Source organism: Corythoichthys intestinalis, chromosome 10 (assembly GCF_030265065.1).
Source record: "Corythoichthys intestinalis isolate RoL2023-P3 chromosome 10, ASM3026506v1, whole genome shotgun sequence".
Taxonomy (NCBI): Eukaryota; Metazoa; Chordata; class Actinopteri; order Syngnathiformes; family Syngnathidae; genus Corythoichthys; species Corythoichthys intestinalis.
Genome location: NC_080404.1, coordinates 22,429,581 through 22,448,328, shown reverse-complemented (window position 1 = coordinate 22,448,328; position 18,748 = coordinate 22,429,581). Strand labels below are relative to the sequence as shown.

General features: G+C 38.6%; 2 protein-coding genes across 10 annotated transcripts in view; one reads left to right on the top strand and one right to left on the bottom strand.

Annotated features, from left to right (window-relative positions):
- gbf1 (golgi brefeldin A resistant guanine nucleotide exchange factor 1) overlaps positions 1-3,948 on the top strand; it is a 104,919-nt gene extending 100,971 nt beyond the window's left edge. For 5 of the 9 annotated variants that reach the window (XM_057847533.1, XM_057847539.1, XM_057847535.1 and 2 more), the window contains one exon: positions 981-3,947. In XM_057847533.1, coding sequence (XP_057703516.1) covers positions 981-1,216 — 236 coding nt within the window. In that variant the 3' untranslated portion in view covers positions 1,217-3,947. Of the gene's footprint in view, positions 1-980 lie in introns of all 9 variants that reach the window. The other 4 variants (XM_057847540.1, XM_057847537.1, XM_057847536.1 and 1 more) reach the window with 2 other exon arrangements.
- Positions 3,395-18,546, bottom strand: LOC130922640 (core histone macro-H2A.2). Its single transcript, XM_057847541.1, has 9 exons — positions 18,289-18,546; positions 14,514-14,691; positions 14,273-14,379; positions 13,948-14,145; positions 12,342-12,446; positions 10,704-10,803; positions 10,541-10,630; positions 10,265-10,439; positions 3,395-6,560 (listed from the first exon to the last, which is right to left on the bottom strand). The coding sequence occupies exons 2-9, from the start codon at positions 14,683-14,685 to the stop codon at positions 6,395-6,397; spliced, it is 1,113 nt and encodes a 370-aa protein (XP_057703524.1). The 5' UTR covers positions 14,686-14,691; positions 18,289-18,546; the 3' UTR covers positions 3,395-6,394.
- Between the last annotated feature and the right edge of the window lie 202 nt (positions 18,547-18,748).

The window sequence follows — 18,748 nt, the reverse complement described above, 5'->3', positions numbered from 1 at the left end:
TGATTTTGACAAAGATCAGATGACATTTGATGATTTTATGCAGAAATGTGAGAAATTCTAAAAGGTTCAGATCCTTTTTCATACCACTGTACCTGTCCTGTAATACACATTACAGGTAGTGGCAGAAAGTAACATAACATGGTCACATGTTCTGGGAAAGATAATCCTTATCACTTGCTAATCAGTAGTTACGAGTACGTACCGTTCATGTGCTTTTATGGTCGTAGCAAAAAAAACAAAACAAAAAAAAAACACATAGCAGACACAGATTTCATTTTGGTTTGTTGCATGGGCAAAACGTTTTAGACCTATTAGTTTATCAACTACACGAAGAAGAGATTGTATCCGCAAAACGTTTTAGACCTATTAGTTTATCAGCTACACGAAGAAGAGATTGTATCCAAAAAATAAAGTTTCGGTTTGATGCTGGTGTAAAAAAAATGTAAAAATTGATGACAAATCTTCCTTAAAAACTTTCTTACCATTCACAACTTCATGTTCGCCCTCTGCCATTTTGAAAAGTAAACAGTCATCCCATCTCAGAAACTCGACCATCATGATAAAATCCCAGTTTTCCAGTAGAAAATACAATTCACATGCAATTTTACACTCGACAAGTGGTATTTACCATAATTACAAAATCACATGAAGGCAACATAACAAGACGTGCACTTCCTGCTTTACCTGCATGCTCTTACGTAGTAGGAGCGCATGCGCAAACCGAACAATCCTTTCTAGTACCAACCAAATCTGCTCCACTCAGCAGTTTACATGAGGCATGGAGCAGATTAACAGCTCAGACTACTTCTTACTGTACAATCCGATCCAAAATACAATACGATCTGAGTGAATCCGATTGACTAAGATGTTTATATGAGACATTTTTAATCGTTATGGCCTTTCAATCGGATAAGTAGGATTTTTTGATCCATGTAACGCACCAAATGTAACATAAAATGTTGTCTTTGAATGTCTTTCAGAGCCAGTGCAATCATCGCCGACGATCTCTCCCATGCCAGTGCCCTCACAACCCCCAGTATCCTCACCCTTGAGCCAATCCCCTCTTATCATCCAACCCCTTGCCTCTCCGCTGCAGGTTGGTGTCCCGCCCATGTCACTGCCAATCATCCTCAACCCTGCTCTTATTGAGGCCACGTCACCAGTACCACTACTCCCTGCTCCCAGACCTACAAACCCCTCTGACGAAGTGCAGTAGGAGCTTTTTTGATTCATATTAAAATGGTCTGGAACACTGCTGCTTCCTCCTACTACTCGGCCTCTTCCACCTGTGACTTTGCTCCAGGAAGTCAGATCAGGTCAATTTATTTTCTCATTCAACAGTCTAAAGTTTAAAATATAGAAATTACTATAGAAGAGAGAGTAAGAGAGGAAAATTTTGTCATCACATTCACTTTTTTTTTTTTTTTTTTGCTTTTGCTAACCATTTCAGGGAATATACGTTAAAGTCCTAGCTTTCCTTGACTGCACTAATGGTTTAGCAGTGTTTGGACGCTCTTGCAGTTTAGCATGTAAGCAATATGCTTTCAAACATGTTACTCACTGAAGCAAATACCATATTTAAACGTCCTCATGGAAGATTTTAGCTTCGTTCGTGCCTCTTGGGTGCATGTAAATGTTGAGATTCCAGGGCACTGCATGTTCGTAAAATCAGGTTTGTTCGTGTTCTTAGCAGCCCTGTAAAAACTCAAGTATATGATCAGCATTGGCTCTTAGGAAAAAGGTTTATTTTGCAATTGTTTTTCATGTATTGGGCTAAGAAGTTGATATATACTTCCTTGCAAGCCCTTCTCTTCGATATAAATATTTTTTTTTTTACCCCGTACAAAAACAAGCTGTTTTAAAGCACCTCACAAATGGTTTGAGTGCATGTGCAGTCCTTCAAAGGATCAGCAGATTAACATTCCAAAATGTAGATGAATTCTATCGAGTGCAGTATTGTTTTATGTTTTTTTTTTTTTTCGTCAGCTCACTGTGTACAATGTAGCACACCTGGTTTAAATTGAGGCCTGCAAACGAGCTGATTTATGAAAAAAATATATATTTACATTGTTTCGCTTCCCCTTCTTAGAGATTTTCAAATTGGATGTCTAGAGTGGAAAACCAGTGTCGTACAAAATATTTTCTTTAATTTATTAACAAAGTTTGTGCTCACTGCCTTTGTCAATAAAGAGGCAACCTTCACGGACTTTCATAGACTTGGTTGCTTACACTCTTTATGTTCTCAGATTCAAAAATAGTATTCAATTTCAATTGATATATATGCCATATTGTTGAACATCTTCATTTTTTTTGCTTCTGTTTTGGCATCATGCCTTGTGTGATGAAAAATTTAACTACTTCAATGTCACTTAGGACAGTGTCTCCCAAAGTTGGGTGGCTGTGAGGTTCTCTTTGTGCCATTCTATGTTATTTGTTGAGTTGGAAAAGATCCCATAACCCAGAAATACTGGGAAAACTACAGTCTCACACACACAGCTATCTTGGAGAGAAAAAAATGTTATTTTGTTGTGAATATAGAGCTGAAGTTTTGCTTGGGTAGGAAATCAAATACGAATATGTACATAGTATATAAATGAAAGTTGATGTACTTTTTACAGTGTAATTAATATCATGTAAATAAGGTTTGTTCGTCCTATACTCCCACAAGTAAGTCTAATGCATGTTATCAGTGGCAGTCTGTCATGATGAAATGATTTCAGCATATATGTGGCATCAAATTAATGTCACAATTTTCTAATATTGTCAGTAGGCTTCATGGGGAAAAATAAAGTTTGTTGTCATATACTACCACATGTCTATTGCATGTTATCAGTGGCAGTCAGTCACTATGAAACAATTTGAGCGGATACGTGACATCAAATGAATGTCATACACCTGGTTCATACGGGTGCTTGGAATCCTTGTAAATGTTTAGATTTTATTGTTGTGTTTTCAAAGTTTGGAAAATGCTCGCGTCAAGTGCTTGGAAATGCTTGGAAGTGTTAGGCACACCATAGTTTGAAACACCCTGTCTAAAAATAGCAATTTTTAAATGAAGGAAAATAAAGTTTGCATCATCACCGCTACACGCTCGTTCTGAAGCTCAGTTTCCGTTGAAGCACAATTTGATTCCTCAACCAATGTCATACTCGTGCAAGGGCATAGATTTGCAAAGGGATGGTAGGGACATAACACTACCAATTTTTCAGGATGCTCAAATTGTCTCCACAAACTTTTAAACAACCTTATTTGCAGTATATAATTACTTCAGTTATATAGGCATGTCGACAACATGCCGCCCCCTTCGGAGAGTAGGGGTATTAGAAGTTTTTTTCGGTCAGCAGCAGCCACTGTAGATCATGTAAAGAGACATCAATGTTGTGGAGGTGGGGGAAACGCCACTAATTTTGCTACTGAGTCCAACCCGCATCAGTGTTAGCATTGAACAAGGAACAACAAAGTCAACCTTGCTGTCCCTTTTCTGGATCATTGTTGGTATTATGTGCATTACGGTAATATTGTCCCTACCAATGTTGAGACCAAACCTACGCCCTTGTACTTGTATATGAGTGTTCTGTCAGCTCATTGGTCACAAAGCAGGACAGACGGGGTATACGTTTCCCTGCGTATTTTTAAACTCTGCAAATCTAGAACAACGCTTGTGCAATACTACTGCTTTTTGTATTATTGTAGCTGAAAAACACTATAAATGTGCACAGTGTGACATGACTGGTGTTTTCTTGATGTAAGAACTTTCAAAAGCAGATGATGTAAAACATTTTATTTCAAAGCAGAATGAGTACCACATTTTTAGTAACTAGCGTATCAGAAACTACAGAAGCCAAGAAATAACTTCTATTTGTACATGGAATGTAAAACCATCTGTGACACAGCAACCATAATGACAAATTTAAAGGACTTAAATTACCTAATCTGTAGGGGACAGCAACAACAACAACAACAAAAAAAACTTTTTCGGTCACATTTCCTTTTTACGAACCCCTGGCAAAAATGATAACAATCACCAGCATTGGTGGATCCTCACTCAAATTGATTTATAAACATAAAAACAAATCATAAACATGGCAAAAAACTAAAAGACATTATAGACATCACATTTTTGGCTTCAAGAAACACTCAAATTGAGGGGAAAAATGTTAAACGTTACTTTTTCTGACAAAGGAGAGGGAAAAGTAATGAAATCAATTCTGGTCAAAGAATTATGAAATCACTCAATTCTGTGGGGAAAAAAATCACATCAAGCAAACACTTATACTTAATACTTTGATGCACCACCTCTGGCTTTTATAACAGCTTGCAGTCTCTGAGTGCTCTTCATTAATCTGGCTCCAACTTTGCAGAAGTTCACTATATGTGTATTTTGCTTGATGGCAAAATGCATTATCACCTTGGAAAAAAATTGTAACATGCCCAAACATACTTGGGAAAAGAAACATGTCCAAAATGCCGCATTAAAGGAGCGACATGTAAGATTTTCAACTCGGTTATTCGTGAAATGGTCGTCATATTTCAATAGACATTGAAGAAACATACTTCGAACATGGTTTTCAATGGTTAAACCGAGATTTTCCAATTTTAAAAGTCTGTTATCAGTCCGTAAAAATGATTGCTTTTAATCTGTGTTTACAAAAAATGTCCCGCCCTCCACCAATCAGCCAATAATGAGATAAGTTCCTTGTCTTCATCCAGATTGCCACAGCTCTGTAGACCTCGTAAAATAAGGCTGCAGAAATAAGACAAGGACATGCATATACTTTGTGCACTTGTACAACAAGTACTTTTACTTATACAACAAGAATATGTACTTATACTGGTTACTTGTACTACTAGTACGTGTATTTACGTGGTCTTATACTGCGAGCACGTGTAATTGTATGTACTTGAACTGCGAGGACGTGCGCTTGCGTGTACTTGTTTTGCATGTACTTGTACAGCAAGTACGTGTATCTGTAGTCCTTGTACCTGTACTTGCATATAATTATACAGCAAGTATACTGACTAGCACAGCAAAGCTACGCAGATAATTTCAGAAATTTGCATTTTCTAGTTTCTGAATGAAATGCAATATAAAGGGGATGTTGTGTAGCCTGGTACTCCAGACTCACCACTGTTCCAGCTATTGAGTCTGGCCACCATTAAGCGGATAAAATTTCCAGGGCGGAGCAAGCCACAGCAAACAGACAGCGGAGTGGACCAATCAGCAACGGGAGGGACGAGGGACTTGTGCGCGGGAGTAAACATACGAGGAGAGCGGAGTTTATTCAACATGGCTAGCGCGAGACAGACTGTTATCAATGACTTGTGTCGATGTGTTTTTGGTAATTTAAAACTGATTTTACCGTGGATTGGAACATATTCTCGGCTCTCCTGTTCGCCATCTGTATTGTTGTGGAGACGACTTCCAACGCGGAAGAGTGACATTGCTCGTTAAGAACACGTCACGCAAATAAACGAATCTGATTTGTCGATTGATTTTGTACTTGCTCGAGAGGCCGTTAATGGGCTGGGTCCCAGACTATTCTCTCAGTGTTTGAAAAACACAGGGAGAACAGTCTGGCCGTGCCAGGCAAGATGTTGTGCGCTTCTATATTTTGATCTTGTTTGCAGTACCGTTTTTGGCCACCAATCTTACATATTGCTCCTTTTCTAAATTTTTGACAATGTAAGAGCACCAATCTCCCGATGCCTGTCCCAGACATGCAGCACCAAATTATCAATGACAAAGCTGACTGAACAAACAGCATTAACATTGTGTAATGATTCCATATTTTTTTTTCATCAGAACTGAGTGATTCCGTATTTGTTCCCCATCGGTCTGAAAACAAAACCATCGGTGATTACCAGCATTTTTTTTTTTTTTTTAATCTGGTTTTCTTTTAGTGTTTCCTCAAGCCAGAAAGTTGCCATTTGAAATTACTGTACTTTGATTCCGGTTGATGTCAATGATCTGTTTTTTTAAACTGAGCTAACATCCTCCGAGATTGGTAACTCCATGTTTTTTAGCCAGAGGTTGTAATTTTACAGCATCGAGGAAAGATTTGTAAACCTTATGAAATGTCTTAATTTTCTGCATGAATCGATCATCAAATATGACCCGATCATGTAAATACACAGTTTGTTTAAACTAATTAACCCCAAAAAAAAGCTATTTTGTTTTCACGTCTTTGAAAATAACATTGCCATTTCCCCGGGATGACCTTAAGAAAGCTATTCACACCAAACAACCCAACCCAGCGGTCACATTTTATGAACAATTAATTGTGAAATGTAAGATTCCGAAGGGTTCACATGCTTTTTCCTCCCACTGTAGCTCCACTACTGTAATCAGCTGTTGACACCGTCAACAAGACACAGCAAGAAAAAAATATTTTTTTTACTTGGAGTCCAACTTGGCCATTTCTTGAAGATATATTCCAATACTCTCACTGTCAAACACAACAAAATATATGTTTTTCAGAGAGGAGTTGGTGGATGACACAAAGTGGTTGGAGATGGCCTTGAGAATCAGCTGGGCTGCTGTTGGCTTTGGGAATCCATTCCTGTAGAGGGGGATTATGTCTAAGTATAAGGTATATGCAGAGGAGACAAACATTTTACTCAAGAAAGAGTAGATTTACTTCAAAATAATATTTTTCAGTTAAAGGTAAAAGTAGTGACCCCAAAAAATTACTCATGTACAAGTAAAAAAGTGAAAAAGAAATACTCAAGTAGGCTAATGACTTCATCTACTAGTATATGAACTGTTATTATACCGTAAGCTTTTACATGACCATATTAGGCCCCCAAAAAATTCACAAAAAATAATCCAATTCCAACTAGAATATTAACAGAAATTAAACATCACCATTCCTAACAGCATGATTGCCCTCCAGTGGAGAAAACATATTTCCTCCCATAATCTCCGGTTTATGATCATATCTTCCGCTCTATATCAAAAAGTTTACTTTCTGCAATGATTAAAAGACATCATGTGATTAAACATTATGGCGTGACCATAGGACTTCTGACTTCAAGTTTATGTGTGGTCGGTCATATGACTATATTATTACGTCTGATTGTTATAATGGAGTCGTGATTATTTTTGCGACATCTCACTGGTGAAACTGGTTTAGCCACTGAGGGCATATCTGGCAAAAATAAAGTAAAATCTAATACGTAAAATAGGGCTGGAAATCAGATACAGCAGCTGACTTAGATTTATCTAAACCGCCCTCAAATCCAAAGGAGGCAGCAAGGTGCTTTGGACAATGGATACCAATTCATTTACATCAAAAACACCAAAATTATTCAACTGTATCTACCCAAGCCTCCCTTCATGCTAAATTCAACAACCTCTTCAATCCAGTGGAAGCCTTCAAAAGGAAAGTGGACGAGTGCCATACTTGATGAGCTCAGGGTTCCTGGCCTTGTCAGACGAGCCGAGCCAAACTCTATTTACCACCAAGTGGTCTCCCGATCTCACGCACACCCTACACTGCAAAAACATACCTCCTTAAAACAAGTTAAATTCCCTTGTTTTCAGTGTAAATCTACTAAAAATAAGTGAAATTATCTGCCAGTACTTCAAGTAAATTTTACTCAGATTTCTTGAAATAACTAAAATAGGTAGCTGAATTTATGCTTAACAGACTTGTTTTAAGCAATAAATTAGTATACTTAATCCTTAAAAAAGCTTGTTTGTCACAAATGTTCTTAATTCAAGAACAGATATTGTTCAAAACATTTGAAAACAAATTTTTCTTGATTTAGATCAAAAAAACTTTTAGATATATGTCCTTAATAAGAACAAATAGTAATAGTAGTATTTACTTAAAGTACGTGGAATAATATGACACATTAATCTGTTAGTCCTTAAATTATTTGACTAGATTTAAGAAAAAATCTGATTAAGACGTTATAAATTGGCAGTGTAGTCATATGTCATACTTTCTGTCCGAGTATTGTCATCAATAAAAACTTGTTGTTCCTTTTATCGATGCCTGTGCTATGTCATCTATTCAGTTATTTTCATGCGCTAGATTATATTCGATTTACACCTTTACAAACTGCTGGTTGCCCACAATCAGTCTCTGTTTAAAAAGACTGAGGGTCAGTTTACATGGCGACTCTGCGACACAAAGACGCAATGACTGAGTAGCGGAATGGCCTCGCGTGCATATGGTGTTGGCGAAGACGGAAGGCGAAGACGAAAAATTCTGAATCCTTCCTCCAAAGTGGAAGAATTCGATTGCAGGGGATTGAGGGGGCTTGCTCCGCATGTATATCAAAGGCTCCCGCGGTGCGAGACCGCGCCGATAACGTCAGCACTCGTACACGTCACATTGGGCGTGCGCAGTGGTGCTACTAAACATTAAAACCAGCAAATACGGCGGAATGTCAGCTTTAATTTACTGTTTTAATAATATTTTTAAATTAAATATGTTGAATGTTTCAATTTTTGTGCCTTTTTGAACAAAAGAAAAATGCCATCGCTTCGAGTGGGCAGGCATATTTTTATCGGGCTGAGGAACTTGGTGGGGTCAAAGTGCATCATTCGCTGTCGCCTTGTAAATCTGCACTGCCCCCTAGGGCCTGGCACGAATACTACATCGTTTTCATGCGGAATTGCGACATTGTTCGAAATGGAGACGGGCCCATATAAATGCAAATTTAAAAATGTTCGTATTTTCGGAGAGTCACCATGTAAACGGCCCCTGAAATACAGTGAACCCTCGCTACTTCGCGCTTCACCCTCAGTACATCGCGGACTTTTTTCCAATTAAAAAAAAAATCTATACACAATATTTAATTTAAAAATGTTAAGATTAGGGCTGTCAAAATTATCGCGTTAACGGGTGGTAATTTTTAAAATTAATCATGTTAAAATATTTGACGCAATTAACGCACATGCCCCACTGAAACAGATTAAAATGACAGTACAGTGTAATGGCCGCTTGTTACTTGTTTTTTGGTGTTTGGCGCCCTCTGCTGGCGCTCGGGTCCAACTGATTTTATGGGTTAGTACCATGAGTGAGCATGGTGTAATTATTGACATCAGCAATGGCGAGCTACTAGTTTATTTTTTGATTGAAAATTTTACAAATTTTAATAAAACGAAAACATTAAGAGGGGTTTTGATATAAAATTTCTATAACTTGTACTAACATTTATCCTTTTAAGGACTACAAGTCTTTCTTTCCATGGATCGCTTGAAGAGAATGTTAATAATGTTAATGCCATCTTGTTGATTTATTTTTATAATAAACAAATACAGTACTTATGTTCCGTATGTTGAATATATATATCCATCTTGTGTCTTATCTTTCCATTCCAACAATAATTTACAGAAAAATATGGCATATTTGATAGATGGATTGAATTGCGATTAATTACGATTCATTTTTAAACGGTAATTAACTTGATTAAAAATTTTAGTCGTTTGACAGCCGTAGTTAAGACATAGGCATGTCTACATGTACAAGTCATTGTTTTATTTTATATATCTCATATAATTTATTACATCTTTCTACAGTGCTTAAAAACCATATATTAAAATATGCATATACTGTACATGTGTCTTATATGTATCTCTTTCCAGTGCTGTTAAATCTGAATAAATTGAACACACACAAAATTTAAAAAATAAAATAAAATAATGTAAATAAGCTCCGCGCCTTTACGCGGATTTTCGATTTTGGCGGGGTCTGGGGCGATCCCCACTAACAGCGAAAAACGAGTGATCACTCTACAATGAATAAGAAATAAGAAGAGGAAAAACTGTAAGAGGAAAACTAACGACAAGTGTTGCCCAAAGTAGCGGAGTAAGAGTAGTGTTTATTCTTCACAAATCTACTTAAGTAAAAGTAAGAAGTATGGCGTGGTAAAACCTTAGAAGTACATTGCTCTCAAAAGGTTACGGAAATGTGACGGAGTAAATGTAATGTTACTACCCACGTCTGGGTATATGTAAGGAATGTACGTAACTTGATAGCAATAAAGATGAGGCTCGATTTAGCTAAACTGGTCAGGTGCTCCCAATGTTGTGAATGTTGCCCCTTGCACATTAAGCAGTCTGGTGCTGTTTTAATTCACTTCTATAGTATTTTAATTTTCAGTAAATTCGGAGTTAAACTAATGAATGAATTGGACTCATTACATGATTTGGAACTAGGTCGAATAAGTGTTATGGACATTTCTCCCCTAAGTATGTACGTTTTTTAACATAGTGCCCCAAATATACAGTACAGACTACAGCAGTCCTCACCGTCCAGCAGGTAGTGACGGGAAAGCCAAAGACTTGAGTTTCTTCTCTTCTGCAGCCGAGAGGCAGTTCTCCACAGTCTTCTCTAGGTGTTCCTCACACTTATCTGACCCCCACTGAGGAACATTGCAGTGGATGATGACACGGGCCGTCATTCCGCTGGCCTGGCTAACTGCCACTGCAGAGGGAAAAAAATTGCTGTTTTTTATCAACTTCAGGCACAGCCTAGGAGCAACAAACAAAAAAAGCGAACAAAAACATGATTGAAGCAACCCGTACCTGATGCCACCGCTAAAGGTCCCTGTGCTTTCCGTAGCTCCTTGACTCCATCCAGGAATTCCTGGTCTCCCGCCTTCTCTAAAGCATGACCTGCAAACAACACAGCACCAACATTTGAGTGCATATAAAGCAAAAAGATGTCTTCAAAGTGCTGTAGCCTTACCTACACCATCTTTAAGATCCATCTCTGCATTTGTTGGGTTAATTATGGCATCCACCTTGATTGTGCCAATTTTGCCGATTTCAGTCACTGTAAGAGAAAGCTGTGGCCCGCCACCAGCATGCAAGGCATTAGTACAATGTATTATTCTTTTTATCAACAATGACGAGAAAGAAAATATATCGGCAACGAACAATTTTTTTCATGACGATGACGAGCTAAAAATGTGTCTTTGCAGAAGAAAACATAACGAGATGAACGCTAATTTGCATCATATGTTCACAATTCTTCACATTTTCTTATTGTACATGTTGTCAGCCTGCATCATAGCTGTGTTTGTTTGTGCCACTCATGTGATGTGCTGCCCCAACTCCCCCCCGACACACACACTTAACGGTGTCCTCTTAAGGCTTCAGGCTTGCTTGTTTTGAAACGCACATTAATATTTGCTTTCTTATCTTTGCAAGAGAGATTATGCAATGTTGCTTTAGCCTTTAAAGATCTGTAATGAGTGATCATTGCACACTAAATGAAACACGTAGTGTTAGCATAGCATTCACATTTGCATTAGCATAAAATCTCGGACAACTTTATTTATGTTTACAGTTTTTAGCATCCAGGAAAGTTTAATTAATTGAAAACAATGTTGTACTGTTTTCCTCCTTGTGTTTATCATCCTAAAGTTGGCGTGGTCCTTGGGAGACAATATATGCTCATCTGTCAACGTTCATTCAAAATAGTTGGAAACACTTATTTATTTACTTATTTGTGGATGAAAGCTTTTGAATGTTAAAGACAAAAAGTTTGTATATTCGTCGACGAAAACTAGACAATTTTTTGGGGGGGAGTTTTTGTCTACAAAAACTAGAGGAAGACGCACACATTTTGAAATGACTAAAATAGGACTAAGACTTAAGTATTCAATACTTTTAGTATAAGACTGAGACAAAAATTAAAATGTCTGCCAAAAACAACACTGGTACAATGGACTCTTTGCACCAAACTTCATGACGTCAGTTCCCTTAAAAGTTTAGCTTCTAGTCTTTTCCAGTTTCATAGCCTGCTACTCATATTCCTGGGGTTTCCAGACAACCCTTTATAAAATCCCTTTTTTGCACCACTAACAAAATAAGCAAAAGCAGGATTATTTAATTTTTTCCTGTGTGTATAGTCAACCAATTTCAGCCTCATTTTAAGCATCTACAGATTTCCCAGCTGTGTTAAACTCAAAGGTGATTGACTGCATGTGTATCTTTAAATAAATAACATTACTGCCATACCACACACGTTCTCACCAAGCAGGATTGATACAAGAAGATTGACAACCTATATCGAATGCAACGTTTTGAAGAATATCTAATAATACGTTAATATCGAAGTATGTAACATAATGCTTACACCTTACAAACATTATTTAAATTGTTGCTGCTAAATTGCTGCACAGGACAGTGTTTTACAAAGATAATGTATGTCATTACTGGTTAGTTTTGGCAAGTCCTGGAAACACAGCATTAGGAATACTGCTATTTTCCTTAGACTGAAAACGACTTTGCAGCTTTTGACAGCGTATGAGTTTTCATGCAAAAAGTCCATGAAGAGTAGCAGCTACATAATAAACAAAATCTGACTTTCATAGATTACCTTTTGACCAAGGAACAGGCTCTTGGCTGAGAGGACTGTAAATCCATCTCCTGGCCCATCTTCAACTGTGGAGTTTGGTACAGATTCTTTGTCGTTGTCTGTGTTCTTTACCAGATGACGAAACAAGAACATTACGATGAAATGCAAGATTCTAGGAAGCCTAGTACTGGGCCATTTGGCTTTTTTACCTAGTACGTTTCTAGGAGAGCCACTTTTTGTTTGGTAAATGAGCAACTATTGGAAAATTCTGACTCATTTGAGGGAAATGTCATCAATTCAGTCCTCAGGAAATGATGGCCCATCACTCAATCAAAACCAGAAAAGTCCTGACATTATTAGAGTGACACAAGCTTTGGTGCTTCAAAAGTGTTAGCCTCTCTCTGAGAATACGACTATACGACACATTTCATGTTTGCATTTCTGTCTTGGTTATTTCTCCATTCGAACGGTTTCGAGTAAAATTGATATAGTATTCATGCCAGGCCCTAGGGGACAGTGCAGTTTTACAAGGCGACAGCTAATGATGCACTTCCATGACAACTACCTCCTCAGTCCGAAATACAACATACTTTCCCACTCGAAGCAATGGCGTCCACACGTTTTTTCTTTTGCTCCATAAGGCAGAAAAACGCAAATATAAAATATATTTGAATATTTAAAATAATATAAACAGTAAATTAAAGTCGACGCTCTGCCATGTTTCCTGTTTTGAATGTTTACTAACAGCGACTGCGTATGCCCAAAGTGACGTGTGAGAGTGCTGACGTTATCGGAGCGAGAGCGTTCCATTCATATGGTTGTGGAGCAATCCCCGCAATCAAATCATTCCGCTTTGGAGGCCGGAATCAAAAGTTTGCGCCTTTGCCTTCCGTTTTTGCCGTCACCGTGTAAAGGCGAGGCCAATCTGCAACACAATCGTTGCATCTTGATGTCGCAGCGTCACCATGTACACGGCCCCTCATTTTGCTGATATTCCCGAGCTACAGGTGTGTGCTCTTCTATGATTTAGCTCATTTTATTCAGTCACGTGACTGTTTCTGTTTGGTACCGATAGATCTGCCACTAAAAAGAACATTTTTCACAGATTTCGATGAGCTCCAGCACGAAAAACAGCTGCTCTCTGTCTGACGTGCTATGTGAAACCCGCGAAAGCCTGCAAAACCACATAAAGAAAGGACACACACCCCTAGTGACTGGGCGGCGCACTACAGCACAACATGTCAATTCTACACAGCGCTTCAAATGCTCATCGACGGCGTAGGGTCGACGCCGTAGCTACGCCGTCGGCCTGAACCATGCATCAGACATAACGTGTGATGTTTGACTAAGACGTCTCAAGCCAACATACTTTTAGAGTGGAGTTTCATTACAATGACACATCTGTTGTCTGCCCATCTTTACAAAAAACATGGTGGCAAAATATTGCCACACTTCTGAACGCCAAAAAGCTCTGGTCTAGGATTTTTAGGTATAAAACCCTAGGTTTCATTATCATTATGTTAATCAAAAGCATTACAAAGTGATACATTATTTGTGAAGTAAAATTTGGCCATAGGAGCTACTGTTGCTATGGCACACGTGAAAAAGTCATACTCATTTTACCAACCTTTGGTTTCCGCCCTCGTTTGCCCTTAACCTTTTTCGAGGGTTTGACGGGTTTGCTGCTTTTGGAGCGCAATTCTTGCTTCTCGGGAACAGGCAGCTGGCTGTCCACTTTGGCGCGGCTTCCTCTCTTCTTGGAGAGCAGCTCCGGGTGAATGTGAGGCAGAACTCCTCCATTTGATATGGTGACACCACGAAGAAGCTAGAAAACAATGTTGTACTTGTATTTTACTGTAATTTGGTAAGCAATGTTGATTCAACTCAAACTTGTATTACTCTGTAATTTGTCCTAACTAGAGAGGCAGCGTGTGATAGAAGGTTGTCCATACCTGGTTCAGCTCCTCATCATTTGCCACAGCCAGCTTAATATGTCTGGGAGTGATTCTGCCTTTTTTATTGTCTCGCGCAGCATTTCCAGCCAACTCTAAAATCTCAGCTGCAAAGTTAGCAAATTATGGAAATCCATGAGACATACAGTAGTGTCATTACTTCATTTTAGCATGTTTTTATTAAACTTAAAAACAACAACAACAACAAAACATCTGACATATTGAGTAATTAAAAACATACCTGCCAAGTATTCGATAACTGCTGCCATGTAGACTGGTGCCCCCATGCCGATTCGATATTTATGCGTGCCAGTGCGCAGGTATCTCATCATACGGCCAACGGGGAAGATGACCCCTGCCCGGGATGACCGGGACAGCTTGGTGACCTTCTTTTTTCCTCCTCTGGCAGACATTATAGTCTGGGATGGGTGACAGAGCGAGAGTGCAATCAGAATCAAAATGAGGAAATTTCACATGGATTGTATCCAATCGTTCTGCCTTTCCAAAGACCTCTATGTCCAGTTTTAACTCTGGCATCTAATACTGTAGATGTTCAATCATTTCGAACTGGGAGTTCCTAGTTCAAATGGATTGGACGTCTAGTGCCAGAAAATTGCACGTGTCCCTTTTATTCGAGTCACAAACGAGTTGCAAGTCATTTGCAAATATGCAGAAGTTAAAGGGGGGCGGAGCCCTCCGGAGCTAAGCTCCAGCACCTCAGAGTCGAGCGCCTCCTTAGTCAAATATAGAAATAATTCAATTTAAACTGGGAGTAGCTTCCATAGACTGTTTTAAAGGTATCGCCGCAAGACTAGATATCATTTTCGCATGCACAATATGCATGGCTCTCCCTCATATGTCAGCGCTGACATGCTCTAATCAGAGCGCGGTAGTTTTTAACACGCAGCATCTGCCGAGTCAGTCATACTACTAAGGCTGTTCGATTTTGCCTAACAAAAAAATCCTGATTATTTTCTTTCAAACGCGATTTTCTGATATCGATTTCTTGGCAAAATAAAACCAATGAGAAATAAAGTATTCGGAATGTATTCTATTTAAACTTATTTTTTCTCTATTAGAACAAAGTGCCAGTGAATTTAATTCTGTTAATACACACATAACAACTCCTTGGGATTAAGAGCATTTTTTATACAACAGACTCCAGCTCTGTTCTTAAAGTGATAATGAAAGACGAAAGTGCACATACCATTTGAAACAAAATCAAACATGAGGAAACATCAGTAAGTCAGTCTGTACACCAAATAGTCCGTCAGCAAGTGAGTCTGCCAACCAGCTAGCCAGCCAGTCAATCAAGTGAGTCAGGTGAAGTAGGTAAGCAGCCAGGCTCAGGGTAATGTGCTGTCATATTTCTCTCTGGTCTTACTTACATACATTAATGATTCGTGCAAAACTGTCACTCAGTAATAACAATATGCAAGGTGGCAATCACCTTGTCTAAACAAATACAAATATGCACTCCAGTGAAGGTAATAAACATAATGATCCCTTAGTTTCAGATGTCAGGTCAAACCCATTAATGGGCCAATGAACAATGTGCATATATTATCAATTTTCAAATGTAGGCCTATGTAGTTTTCCAAAATGTTATTGTATTAAAAAAAAAAAAAAAGATGTTTTTTTTTAGTTACTGTATAGTATATGTCTTTAAAAAATAATGAAATCATTTTTCTAATGCACCTTCTGCCCGTTTCACTTTTTCCTGTGATGCGGTAATTTCACCGCAGTCTCTAATTTCACTCCCCCCGCAATTGAGCGACGCTACGGTGACGATGACGACGTCATGAAAAGACAAAAGCCCTCCGGGAGTCCAGTTCACATTTTAGAAAGAAGAAGAAAGAAGAGAAGCATAAACTTGAAAAAGACAGAGGTTTGTTGTGATGAAAATTTTAAATTGCATAAACACGTATACGTACTTAGCGCAGTTGCAAGCTAGCTAAATTATACTGTATCATTAGCCAGGCCTGTTGTTTTAGAAATATTTTCAGTATTCAGCCAGCTGTGGATTAGTGTCCGTTAAATTTACACCCTTTTCCATTATAGAGAAAGTTGGACTAAAAATTGTGTCTTTCTGATTTCAGTGTGATGAGAAGAACTTTTCCATTGTGTTATATTATGCTATTCAAATAAATTTGCCTTGCCTAAAAGTGCCAAGGATAAGTAAATAAATACAGCACTAAATATGCAATTAATAATTTCATAGTTCTGTTGTATGGAGGACAAAAAGTGCCATGGATTTAAATGCAAGGATTTGTTATTAAATGTGTCATTAATTCATTAAAATGGCAACTCCTTTGATGTAAAAAAAAAAAACTATATATATTCAATTTCATTTTTTTATTATCATATATTCGTTAATTCATTATTTTTGGATGTTCCTGTGTAGTTTCAGTGTTTCATGAATTTATTTTATTTTTCAACCTCACCCGTCGAAGTTAGTGACCGGATCCAAACACCTGATGGAGCCAGGTACAGCAGGCTGCCAAAATTAGGCGCCATGATGGTTATGTCATGCTGGTTTCACAATCAACAGCTATTTGACTAATATAATGTAACAGCCCACTTTTTTCTCTTTGCATGCTTGTTGATGCTCTTCGGAAATATTTTTCTTCCACCTCTGTACATCTTTTACAGCTACCTTATCCACATCAGCACCAAGTCCAGTACGTTTCCACAAACAAACTGGCAGTGGAAAAAGAAGTACAGTATGGTAAATGGTGTTATACTTATATAGCGCTTTTCCACCTTTCAAGGCGCTCAAAGCGCTTTACACTATCTCACTATTCACCTACTGGTGACGCAGCACCAGGAGCAACATGGGGTTCAGTATCTTGCTCAAGGATACTTAGGCGAGTTCATCAGGGCGAAGAATTGAACCCACAACCTCTGGGTTGGGGAACAACTACTCTACCACTGAGCCACGCCACCCCATATGAGTGTAAGTGTTTCAATATTTGTGGTCAAAATAGCTATTGTTGTTTTGGGGGGCACCAGCAAATATGTTGCCTGGGTACCAAATTGGTCAGGAAAGGCCGTGTTTAATTAAAAGATAGTTTATCCAGAATCATATCAATTATTTTTAATTTTTTTCCTACTTATATTAGTTATTTTATAGACTGAATTTGAATGAAACACAGTGGAGACAAATAAATACTCAATACCAGAAGTCAATTACATTAAAATAATTTTAGAGTCTGTACCTTTGAATTTATAATAGGGGACAATTGCTAATACACAAAAAAAAAAAAAAAAAAAAAAAAAAGCTGAATGAGTATTTGTCCAGCTTTAGTGAAAATACAGCTTAATTCATACTGGGCCCCCTATAAAAAATGACTCAGCTATGTTTGGCTTTGTATTGTTTCATTTATTTTTTGTTATGACTAATTTTTCAGAAAACATTTAATGGCCTTAGTGTTGTGGGAAATATTGATCACTTGATGTTCCTGTGTACTGCATTATTTTGGAACCTTGCGACACGTGTCGACGCGACCGACCCATTATTTCATCCTGTTCGCATCCGCACTAACTCGCACGGGATCCCTTGGTTGGCATTCTGGTGGAGGGATACATACAAGGCAGCACAGTCCACAGAGCCTAAGGAAAAGACGGGGCTAAGCACACCTCAACGTAGCTACGCAGACGCGATTGTGAACATTTCTGCTATTTACTCGGCCCAAAAAACATCCCTAGCGTTAATAGCTGAAGACACTGTTGCAACACTCGCAATCACCTATCAAATAACGACATATAATGCCTAGTTATTCAGTCAAACTAGCGAGTTGGCCGTGTCAAATTACTCCGCACATCTCGCAAGCTTCTCCTGTTATTCCAAAGCATTTTCCTCAATAACACTCCAACAAGGCCCTTCCCGTCCACAAATGTTGTCACATACAGCTTCCTTCCTCATGACAAGATCGCTAGAGGCAGCGTGTCCCTCCTCTGCTTAACATAATGCGCCGATGCGTGGAAAAAAATACATGATCGTCCAAGTTTTCTACCTGTTTTTCTGTCCTCCTGTCACGCGAGACAAGCGCGCGCCCTCGGCGCTCGTGGAGAGAACTAACCAGATGAATCCTAAACAACCCACACTGCGTGTCTTCTTAATTCGCTGCTCTGGCGTCTTCTAGCTATAGGTTATTTTTTGTTCATTCCCCGCTTAAAAATATAGCAAGAGGAACAAGGGCTGACTAGATGAAGGCTGGTTCTGGCTACTGAAGCTGTCAAGGGGAAAAATTCAATACCCGGGGGAAAAAGTCGAAGAAAACGCCCCCTCAACAGAAATGTTGTACAGAATGGCGATGTGATGTGTGTGCGTGTTAATTATAAACAAAACTAAAAGGAACGAGTTCACATATTTCAATATGGATCTGGCAGTGAAAAAGAAAATACCAGTTACATTGATCCCTCGTCTTTCGCGGTTGATGGGGACCAGAACCCGCTGCGATACGTGAAAAACCG